General features: G+C 30.6%; 1 protein-coding gene across 1 annotated transcript in view; it reads left to right on the plus strand.

Annotated features, from left to right (window-relative positions):
* LOC137210719 (CUB and sushi domain-containing protein 3) overlaps positions 1-12,032 on the plus strand; it is a 705,705-nt gene that overhangs the window by 622,121 nt on the left and 71,552 nt on the right. Inside the window, exons 45-47 of the mRNA XM_067712783.1 lie at positions 1,352-1,537; positions 3,067-3,261; positions 5,764-5,937. Of these exons, the coding sequence (XP_067568884.1) occupies positions 1,352-1,537; positions 3,067-3,261; positions 5,764-5,937 (555 nt within the window). The remainder of the gene's footprint in view (positions 1-1,351; positions 1,538-3,066; positions 3,262-5,763; positions 5,938-12,032) is intronic.

The following is a 12,032-nucleotide window of genomic DNA, read 5'->3' on the forward strand; positions in this document are numbered from 1 at the left end:
TTAACCTACTCTACCCCAACAATGTACAGCTAATTTTTAAAAAATGAGTAAATACATGATCTTTGGTGGGGATTCAGTGGGGAAACAGTTTATTACAAATTGAAGTACCCAGAAGTCCTAAGTGGAAATACAAATATTGCTTTAACAGACATCAGGGAACCATTTACCTTTGCAACACTATTTTAGAGGTCTATAATTAGATAGCAAGAATAATAACATAATTATATGAGATTGCTTATATAATTTATTAAATCAACATTACTACTTTTCTGTTTATAATTTGCAGGTTATCAAATTACAAAAGATCAAGCTATTCACCAGTAGGGAGTCTGCTATTCCACTTTGAGAATTTTATATGTGTTTTACTAAGATTTTTTTTTTACTTTGTAGTCAATTTGCATGAATTAATTAAAATTAAACACCTAAGTGATAGATTTTATAAGAGAAGTAGAAACAATTTTAGGTTGAAATGGAGACAGAATATTTACAGCTTTTGTAAATACTCAAACTAAACTCGTATCTTTCTATTATTTCTTTTGATACGAGAAAAATAGTTACAAGTTTAGAATCTCTTATATGAAACCAATAAAACTAGTTATTTCAGAATTTAGAGGTTTTCTGATTTTATACAATAAACTATTGAAATATAAATTTATACTGTAATTATCCCATTATGGTAAAACTAACTTTTACGTAAATCAGATTTATTGTAGATAAAAACCAAGACATCTGAGACATATCAGTGAAATGCAGGAAGACCCAAACTAGGTTTTAAGACGATAAGTCCTAGCCCTATATTTATTAAATATGTCCGTACACATGATATTCCATGGAAGGTGCACAAGCACATAGAGTTTGGCTGGACCTAAGACAAAGTAATATCCAGCTTCCAGGTAAAATAAATCTATTTGTTTTACTCCTGGCCGAAACCCTGATGAGTGTTGGTTACCACTACCTTTATAATCTTTAATACTGTCAAATTGAATTGACCTAACTTGCTAGGTCCACACATGTATTAGCACTAATACACTCTATATTTACTTAACTTGCCTTCTCTTATAATCTGTGTGCATGCTGATAACCATGCACATGCTGACAAGAAACTAAGTAAGAAACCAAGAAATAAAGTATTAAGAGTGTATAGATTCACCAATTTAAAAAGACATTCAATCAGAGTTTGAAATAATTGATTCAGAAAGTTGTAGTTCAAAAAAGGTTTTGCTGAAGATATTCTGAAATTGTTTCAGAGGAATTAATAAAATTCCAAATAGTTTTACATGCTTTATACTCTATGAGACTTATCTAATTAGTTTTCTGTTTCTTTGGTTTTGTATGTATGTATTTATTTTAGCAATTTCCTGTGGGATTCCTAAAGCTCCAACAAATGGAGGAATACTCACAACAGACTACTTGGTAGGAACCCGAGTTACCTATTTTTGTAATGATGGATATAGATTGTCATCTAAGGAACTTACCACTGCTGTCTGTCAATCAGATGGAACTTGGAGCAATCATAACAAGACTCCTCGCTGTGTTGGTATGTATGTTAAGGAAATTTCATCACTTGTGTTTCTACTGGCATCTTATATGATCTGAAATTTTATGTATTTTTCAGATTTTAGAACCATTCCCTAAAATGATGTCTAAGAGGGAAATAGAAGTAAATTAAGCTGTCTTGTACTAGGAAGAACTGAAATACAGTATAAGGACAGTTTTACTCATTTTCAGAAGCTCCAGAATATTTATGTCAAAAAAATAAAGTGGCATTTTATTTTACATAGCAACGTTTTATTTATTTTGTAAAAAGTCATCCATCAATCAGCATGTGTTTTCAATACATAGGTCTTTGAAAAAAGATTTTGTTTACGTTAATAAAATTATATTTTAATACATTCAACTGATTTTTATAAACATAAATGATGCTAATGAGATGATCCATAATATTCAACTTTTGTCAGAATTCTTCAGGTTACTTACATTTAGAATAGTTCTCATTCCTGCCATCAATACTGTAATAGGTAAATGAATATTATATAATGGTTATAGAAAATAATTCAGATAAAATATTTGGTAGAAAAGGATTAGAAAATGTGTCTTTAAATAAGGTCTTTAATTTTTCTCTATAAATCAATTACTTGTTCTATTTAGTACTAACATTTCAACTTAGCTGTGATTTCATTTAAAATGGGGTTGTTAAATTATTTGCAATCTTAACATAAGTGTCTAATAATGTGTCTGCTTATGCTGAGCAAGTTTTGAATTAGCTGAAGTTTATATCACAAGTCTTGCATAAAAAGATCATTCTCATAAAACAAATTTCCTCAAAATATAGTCCTTCCAAAACTTTTAAAGAAAAGAGAGTAGGTTATTTCTGTATCTTGCCTATTGTGACTAATGCTGCAATGAACATGAGAGTGTAGATATCTCTCTGAGATCTTGATTTCATTTCCTTTGGATATATATCCCAAAGTGGGATTGGTGATTCATATGATAGTTATAGTTTCAATTTTTGAGGAACCTCCATACTGCTGTATGTGCGTATTCCATAGTGGCTTTACCAGTTTACATTCACAACTTGTACAAGTATTCCCTTTTTTCCACTTTGTGTCAAATATAACTCAGTAAAGCTGGGAAAAAAGAAAAAAGAATACTTTTAAATCAGCTTCAAGAAAGTCAGACAATTTTAACAAACTAATGTTATTGGTTTGGTTCATCACTAAAATATACTTCATGTCTTCCTGTACTAGGGAATAAACTTGGATATGATAATCTAAGAAAAGAAGAATGGAAAAGTCAATAATAGGGATTCTAGGTGCATAGAATAATATGTACAAAGACTTTCAAGTGTGAAATAGCATGACATGTTCACAGAACTGCCAGCAGTACCATAGAACTGAGGGAGTAGGAAGATTAACATGAAAAAAAAATGCTAAAGACCTTTTATGGCACAATAGTGAAGGAACTCAGGAAATAGTGAACTAAGAATCGAATAGACATGAGATATAATTAAGAGGTAGAACAGACATGACTGACTTATTAGCATTTATCTCTTTGGTTTTTGTATAGTTGTTACATGCCCAAGCATCAACTCCTTTACTCTGGAACACGGAAGATGGAGAATTGTGAATGGTTCCCATTATGAATACAAAACCAAGGTAGTTTTCAGCTGTGATCCTGGTTATCATGGACTAGGTCCTGCTTCTATTGAATGTCTTCCTAATGGTACTTGGAGTTGGAGAAATGAAAGACCATATTGCCAAAGTAAGTATACACTCCGCTAAACATTTCATATGCAATCCTTGGTGATTGAATTGCTTGATCACTTCTTTTTTCTACATATGCTAGAGCAATATTGAGGTAGTATTATTTAAAAAGGTCATTTATTCTCAAGTCATCTTAAAATTTTGTAACTGTTTTTGGTATTTGTAAATGCTTATTAAAAAGAACAACAACAGGGGCTTTGGATTCAGAAACCCTTCCCTTAGATTCTAGGTCTATCATTTATTAAAACAACTACACACTACTTTTAGCCCTTTACATGTATTATTTCATTTATCCCTTAGTTCCCATTCTATAAATAAGTTGATATTATTATATTTATTTTATCAGAAAGGAAACTGAACCCAAGAATTTTTATCTTGTTACACAAGTCACAGAGCCTATAAATGATGGATAATTGGGTTTCAACCCATGGAGTCTAATTAAAACCTCTGCCTTTTGATGTTATATGATGGTTATTCTATTTCTTAAACAAGAAAATTACAATAATACCTATCTCATAGTTATTATGATTTAATGGTGTTACACGTTGAAAATATCAGCTAGAACCTGATTCACAGCAGGAGCTCAATAAATATTTATTGAATCAAACTGAACATCTTAGTCATTCTATTTTCATACATTCTTATAAATAGCTAGTGTCTAATGTAGATAAGCTAACTTAACATAGGATAATCAGATGAAATATCTTGATCTTCCTTTGAACTTTCTTTACTACATTTATTGAGTTTACTTAGTACCAGGAAATATGCTAGGCTGAAAATTCATCCTTTCATTTCATGTTCAACACAGTTTTACAGCATTTATGATATGGATACATAATTTATAAATAAACTAATAAAACATTTGAAGTCTGAATTATGGAGACTAAAATTTTAACATAACATAACTATATATAGTAAGTACGCAAGTACCTAGTAATATTTTACTTAGGAATATTTATTTTCTTAATCTCCATATTAAGCATAGGATTTGGGGGTTGCCATTTTTTATAAGATAATCATATTGATGAATTAAAAATCTCAAAATACATATCTAAATTACATTACATATTCTAAAAATATGGCATATGTATTGTAAATTTTTGCTTTACTCTTTTCAGTTTTCACCCAGGATCTTCCTCTAGGCTCATTCTTCTTCCATTATAATTTCATTAAAAGGGCACATGGGATAAGGATGTTTCAAAGAGAAGGAAAAAAATTATCTACAGCAGAAGCATTTATTGAACAAATGTTTGTCTAGTTTCTTTGTGTTCAATCCTTTATTATGTAGAAAAAATTTAAGTTCTACATAAGATCAGGTTCCTGCCCACAGGTAAGAATGCAGGAAAGATAGGAATCTAGGAATTACAATTCACTGAGAAAAATGGAAAGAACAGTATTTTTTTTCTGGTCCTCCATTTATTCATCTTTGAAATTAAAATGATATAAATATCAGTATTATTAATATTAATAAATATTATAGCTACCTCAAAGGATTGTTTGGGGTATTAGTTCAAAACAATCGGTACATCTTAAATTCTACATGCAATTTTTTAAAGTCTGCAAATTTTCTATTTGTCTAATAGAATCCTAAAGCCTAGAGCTGAAAGCCAGAGCTGGAGCCAGAATAAAGGCTGGTGGTTAAGTATTCAATTCTTGAGTTAAATTGCTAGGTTTAAATTTTGATTTAGCTGTTTATAGGCTGTGGAATCTTATTAAAGTTACTTTCCTCTTATGTGTCCATATCCTAGTGCACACAATTCAGATAATGATTGCACCTACCTCATAGAGTTGTTTTGAGAATTGCGTAAGATAAAGTGTTAGTAATAGTGTCTGGTACAAAAGCACTCAATAAGTGCTATCTATTATTGTTTTTATTCTAGAAAGAAATTTCATTTGTGGTCTTTAAATATGAAGGTGTTATAAGAGCTGGGTTCTGAATGACCTAGCAAGTCAGTTAATCTCTATTTTTTAGTTTTTTAAAACCTAAAACCAAAATGTGAAATATAATTATAATCTAATGGTTCTAGTGAGAATCAAATGATATTTCACATGTAAAGGGCTTTATAAACTGTAGAGTGTGCAACAAAAATTATTTGCACTTATGATCTTAGATAATGAGGAAACTGGCTCAGGTAAGTCAAAGGGATTGCCCAATGTCACTTGATAAGTCAGAGAAAGACTTTGGACTAATAAATTATCCTCCCTTAGTCTTGTTATTATTATTTTTTCATTACAACCTGTTGGGTGACCAGGTTGGCTACGCAGAAAATGCAAACAAAATATCTTCATCACATGTCACTGTTACTTAGAAGATTTATGGGAACTCAAAGGGGATAAATTTTAAATTATGTCATCTATTTTCTCTACACTTTCATAATGATTCAAACATGTTTTACAAATGTCAATTTCAATTGTAAATATATCAAATCACAGCATGGTTTTGTTACAAGTTTATATTGACTATGTCTTTAAGCGTTTTTATTTTTTTATTGTTTTCAAGTTATTTCCTGTGGAGAACTACCTACACCTCCAAATGGAAATAAGATTGGAACTCAAACTTCATATGGCTCAACGGCCATCTTTACCTGTGATTCAGGATTCATGCTTGTGGGCTCCGCTGTACGTGAATGCTTTTCTTCAGGTCTTTGGAGTGGATTGGAAACCAGATGCTTAGGTACAGATTTTTAAGTCATTTTAACCAAACATTTTTTCTCCCTCTAGAAAGGCAGCCCTTTTTCATAATAAGAGATAATAACTTATATTCACTCAGTAAGGATAATAAAAACTGGAAAATATTTAACTTTTAAAATATCTTATGGTAGAAAAGCTATTAAACAGATAACTCTTAAAGTTAATCAACTAGCATTCCAAATGAGTATCTTATGTCATTAAGGAGAGACACATTTATCTTCCAGGCATGGTGAAAATAAAAGGTAAAAACTAATTGCTGAATGTCTGCATACTCAGCTGGATTAATCACTGTAACAGTGAATTCATTCTAAACCATAGTCAATTCTCCTTTCACCTATTTGCTTAAGGTAATGACTAAAGAAGAAAAACAAGCTCCACATTTAAATATCTTTCTCCCTTTTTATTTCCTAACGTTTCAACATGTGTAGTATTACTTTGTATTAAAACTTTAAAAATCTATTTTTCAAACCTGATTTTAGGAAAATAGGGTTTTTTTCCCTTAGGTTTTTTAATTCACTGTAAAAATCTGTTCATTAAGAGACTGAATAGCTAGTTCTTCTTACCCCTTCTCTTATTATTAAAGGAATATTATGATTTAGGCTTTATCCCTTTTTTCAGAGACTTCAGTAATTATCTTAAGAGAATAGTATGATTTATGCTTTATTTTTCTCTAAAGTTATTTCAAGAAATGACAGCAAGTATTGAATTAGGTAATAATAATAATTGTTATAATAACTACTCACTTGCCTTTTGGAAACAAGGCATAATCTTTAGGTTTACTAATTTAAAAATTGCTGATTATTATGAACAAGGTGTTGCTAAATTTGTACAGTGTTTTGTCTCTAAAATTTTACTATTTAAAAATATGACATATGACAGAAAAGTCTATATTTTAGCAGTTTAAATACATATTGTTTTGATAATAAGCTTGAAAATATTTATGGTGATACAATCATTATTTGAAGCTTAAAAGGGTATAGCTAGAGATTTTGGTTAAAATTCTTTTTTTCAACCTCTCAGGAATATTTGTTAGTAGGTGTACTTGGAAACCCAGTAACAATGGCTTCTTTATAAGAGTACACATATTTATTTGACTATGCTATAAGACTATTATATAAAAAAGAAAATGGTAAAGATATTAAATCATTATGTGTTAATATAGGATTAGATGATAAAATAAAATATTTCTTACTAGTTTCTAACTTGGTTTTGGTTATGCTTATTTCAATTACAGATTACTTAGTTTACTTCTGCATTTGAAAATATATGTAAACTAAATTTAAGATACTATATTTTATAACTCTTTGCCCCGATGAACTACTATTGTATGTTATACGTTATTTATTGAATATTGTGTATAGGAAGTGGTTTTATTCACCTATTTAGAATCCTGATTCTGTTCTGTGGAAAGACAGGGCATAAAAGGAATGTTTGTAAGCAAACATTGTCTCTCAGTCTATAAAGACAACAATATTCTTGCATAGCATGTAGTGTTGACGTCTAATATAAACTCAAAAGTGTGTCAGTAGGAGGAAAGTGCAATTGCCAAATAAGCAGATCCTAGAATCTTATTCTTTGAATTAACCTTAAGAATTCATGTAGCCCAGCCATTCTTCTCATGACTGCAAACAACTTGTCCTTATAGCCCCAGACACTTTTGGCCTAGAATGGCCACTAGAATGTGCTTATGATTGTTTCTTTAAATATAGTGTATTTATTCCCAAACTCCCAATTATTATGAATTTTTCAATTCAGAGTTGACTATGTATATACATATGTCTACTACCTAGATTTTATGATTAGCCATTTGTTGTATTTGCTTGTCACATATCTAGTCGTCCTTCAATGCCTCTATCAATCCATCAATTCATTTTACTTTTTGATGCATTTTGAAGTTGCCAAATTCAGTACACTGCATGTTAAACGTTTTTATATACATATCAGCTAGAGTTCAATATTTGCTCATGGTTCCTTTCTCTTTTTATGTTGGTAAATGTACATATGGTGAAATGCACATATCATAAATACACTGTTAGATACGTGTTGACAAATGTGTACACCTATGTAACTAAACACTCTATAGTTGTAGAACATTAACATTACCTCAGAAAGCTTCCTCGTGACCCTTTATAGTCAATCTGCAGGTCTCCTCCCCTACCCACTGAGACAGTCACTGTTCTGTTTTTTTCACCATATGGTAGTTTTCCCTGTTCTAGAAATTCATATGAAGGGAATCCTAAATTATGTACTCTTTTCGTGTAAGGTTTCTTTCATTCTTTTTCATTCATGTTGTTGTGTATATCAGTAATTAAAAAAAAATTCTCTGAGTAGAATCCTATTGTGTGTATATGCCAAACTTTGGCCATTCCCCTGTTGATGGACACATGGACTCTCTCCAGTTTGGGGCTGTTATGAGCAAAGCTGTTATGAACATTTGTGTAAAAGTCTTTTTGTGGACATGTGTATTCCTTTCTGTTGCATAGTCTGGAATAAAATTTCTGGAAGAGTTCTGGCTGTCTCACATTTTCTGCAGCATATGGTATAGCCAGTCTTCTAATTTTAGTCATCTTCTTGGGTGCAAAAAGGTATCTTACAAGATTTAATTTGCATTGTCTTGATGACTACTGATCGAGTACAATTTCTTGGGCTTATTGGTCATCTGTAAATTTTCCTGAAGTATCTTTTATATTCAATTGCCTTTTATTACGACTTATAGCGTTCTTTATATATTCTTATTTTTTTTTAACATTTTCTCCCAGCCTATGACTTTCCTATTCATTTCTTAATGCTGTCCTAATGAGCAGAAGTTTTCAATTTTTGTAAAATCTATCTTTTTTTCTTTCTGGCTGTTGCTTTCTGTGTCTTGTTTAGGAAAACCTTGTTCAACCATAAGTCACAAAGATTTTCTTTTATGTTTTCTTCTAGAAGCTTTACAGTTTTCAGTTTTACTTTATAGCTATGACTTATTTTAGTCATTTGTTGTTTTATATATCATGAAGTAAGGTTGAGTGTTTTTTTGTTTGTTTGTTTGTATTTTCCAGAAGGGTGTCTGGCACTTTTGGTTGAATAGATTCCATAATAAATCTTGAAATTTTGTGTGTATGTCCTCAAAATTTGTTCTTATTTTTCAGGATGACTTTGGATACTCTATGTCCTTTGAAGTTTCATATATGTTTTAGAATTTGGTTATTAATTGTTTATTTTTAAAATGACTGTAGGATTGCATTCTATCTGTAGATCCTCTGGGGAGAATTGGCATCTAACAATGTTAACTCTTCTAATTCCTGAACATGGTAAAGTTAGTGTATTTATTCATTAGTATATTTATTCATTTATTAAGGTCTTCTTTCATTTTTTTTGCAATAGCAAATATTTAAATTTTTTTTTACCATAGAGATTATGTATACCTATTGCTAAATTTATTCCACAGAATCTTTAGTGTGTTTACACTAATATAAGTGATATTGTTCATTTTTAATTACATTTCCAATCGTTTGATGTTAGTACATAAAAATAAAATTAATCAAAATATTTATCTAATATCCTGCCTCTTTGCAAGTTCACTTACTTGTTTTAGGATTTTCTTAAAATAACATTGTCTATGTATATGTCATCTGAGCATGAAATAGTTTTACTGTTTTGTTTCCTACTTTATGTTTTTACTTTCTTCCTTTGTATTAGTGTATTGAACTAGATAGGGCCCACCAAACAATGTTAAACAGAACTGGTGAGAGTGGTCATCCATGTCTTGTTCCTTATATCAGGAGGAAAGAATTCAATATTTCATCAGTAAATATAATATGAACTTTTTTTCTTAGATGTATTTATAAGGTTGAGAAAATTTCCTTATATTGCTAATTGTTGTTAGTTTTTATCATGATTGGGTACTGAATTTTGCCAAATGATTTTCATCTATTGAAATAGCCATGTATGTTTCTCTCTTTTTTTTTTCTGTCAGTATGGTAGATGACAGTGGTCAATATTTCATCTTAAACCAACTGGTCATTTCTAGGTAAACCCCAGATAATCATGATGTATTTTACATGTATTAATTTTCTAATTTTTTTTAAACAGTGCTGCATCTATGTTCATGAAGGACATTTTTTTCTGTGTCTTTTACAGGTTTAATATTGGGATTATGGTTACCTCATTAGGCAAGTTAGGAAATGATTCTTTTTCTTCTATTTTCTAAGAGTTTGTGTAAGATTGGTGTTTTTTTGTTTGTTTCTTTGCTTGCTTTTTTACTTAAATATTTGATTGAATTTACTGTGAAAAAATGAGTCTGTTTTTTTGGGGGGGGGAGGTTATTGTTTAAGAATTGCAATACTTTAATAGATAAAGGACTATTCATATTTTCTATTTTATCTTGTGTTAGTTTTTGGATGATACAATTTTCAAAGATTTTGTCCTTTAATTCTGAATTGTTAAATGTATCAGCATAAAGCAGTTCTTAATATTCCCTTATCCTTTTAACATCTGTAGGCTTTGTAGTGATGTCACTTCATTCATTCCTGTTATTGGTAATTTTGTTCTCTCTTTTTTGTGTGTGTTGATAGCATTAGCTAGGAGTCTAACAATGTTGTTGACTTTTTCTTTTTTAAAGCTTCTAACTTTTGACTACCTTGATTGTGTTACAGTGACATATTTCTCTTTGCTTAGTCTACTATAGTTTTTTTCTTTTTTTTTTAAATTGAGGTATAACTGGTATACAGTATTATATTAGTTTCAGTTGTACAACATAGTGATTCAACATTTGTATACATTACAAAATGTTTATGACAGTAAGTCTAGTTACTGTCTGTCACCTTACAAAGTTAATACAATATTATTGACTGTATTCCCCAAACTGTACATTACATCCCCATGACATTTATTTTATAAATGGAATTTTGTACTTTTTAATCCCCTTCACCCATTTCACATTCCCCCTAACCCTCCTCCCTCTGACAACCTCTAATCTGGTCTCTGTATCTGTGACTCTAGGTTTTGTTTTGTTTGCTTTTTTTGTTTTTTGGATTCCAAATATAAGTGAAATCATGTGATATTTGTCTTTCTCTGTCTGACTTATTTCACTTAGGTTAATACCCTCAAGGCCCATCCATGTTATTCCAAATGGCAAGATTCTGTTTTTTTTATGGCTGAGTAGTATACCATTGTGCATGTGCATGTGTGTGTGTGTGTGTGTGTGTGTGTGTGTGTTGTGTGTATCATATCTTCTTTAACCATTCATCAATTGAGGGACACTTAGGTTGCTTTCATATTTTGGCTATTGTAAATAATGCTGTGATGAACATGAAGGTGCATAAATCTTTTTGAATTAGTATTTATTTTTTCCCTTTGGATAGATACCCAAATGGAATGGAAGCTCTATTTTTAATCTTTTGAGGAATCTCCCTACCGTTTTCCATAGTGGCTGGGCCAGTTTACATTCTCACCAAGAGTGCACAAGAGTTCCTTTTCTCTACCTCCTCACCAACACTTGTTATTTCTTGTTGTCTTTCTGATAATAACCATCCTGACAGGTGTAAGGTGACACCTCTTTGTGGTTTTGATTTTCATTTCCCTGATGATTAGCGCTATTAAGCATCTTTTTATGTGCCTGTTGGCAATTTGTATGTCTTCTTTGGAAAAATGTCTATTCAGATCTTCTTCCCATTTTTTAAATTGGACTATTTGAGGTTTTTTTTATTATTGAGTTATATGTGTTCTTTATATAGTTTGGATATTAACTCTTCATCAGTTATATGATTTTCATATATCTTCTCCAATTCAGCAGACTGACTTCTTGTTTTGATGATAGTTTCCTTCACTATGCAAAAGCTTTTTAGTTTGATGTAGTCCCATTTGTTTATTTTTGCTTTTGTTGTCCTTGTCAAAGAAGACGGATCTAAAAAATTATTGTTAAGGATGATGTCAAACAGCATACTGCTTATGTTTTCTTCTAGGAGTTTTATGGTTTCAGATCTTATACGTAAGTCTTTAATCCATTTTAAGTTTATTTTTGTATATGGGGTAAGAAAGTCATCCAGTTTTATTTTGTTGCATATAGCTGTCTAATTTTCCCAATACCATTTATTG

The sequence above is a fragment of the Pseudorca crassidens genome, chromosome 17 (genome assembly GCF_039906515.1).
Source record: "Pseudorca crassidens isolate mPseCra1 chromosome 17, mPseCra1.hap1, whole genome shotgun sequence".
Classification (NCBI taxonomy): Eukaryota; Metazoa; Chordata; class Mammalia; order Artiodactyla; family Delphinidae; genus Pseudorca; species Pseudorca crassidens.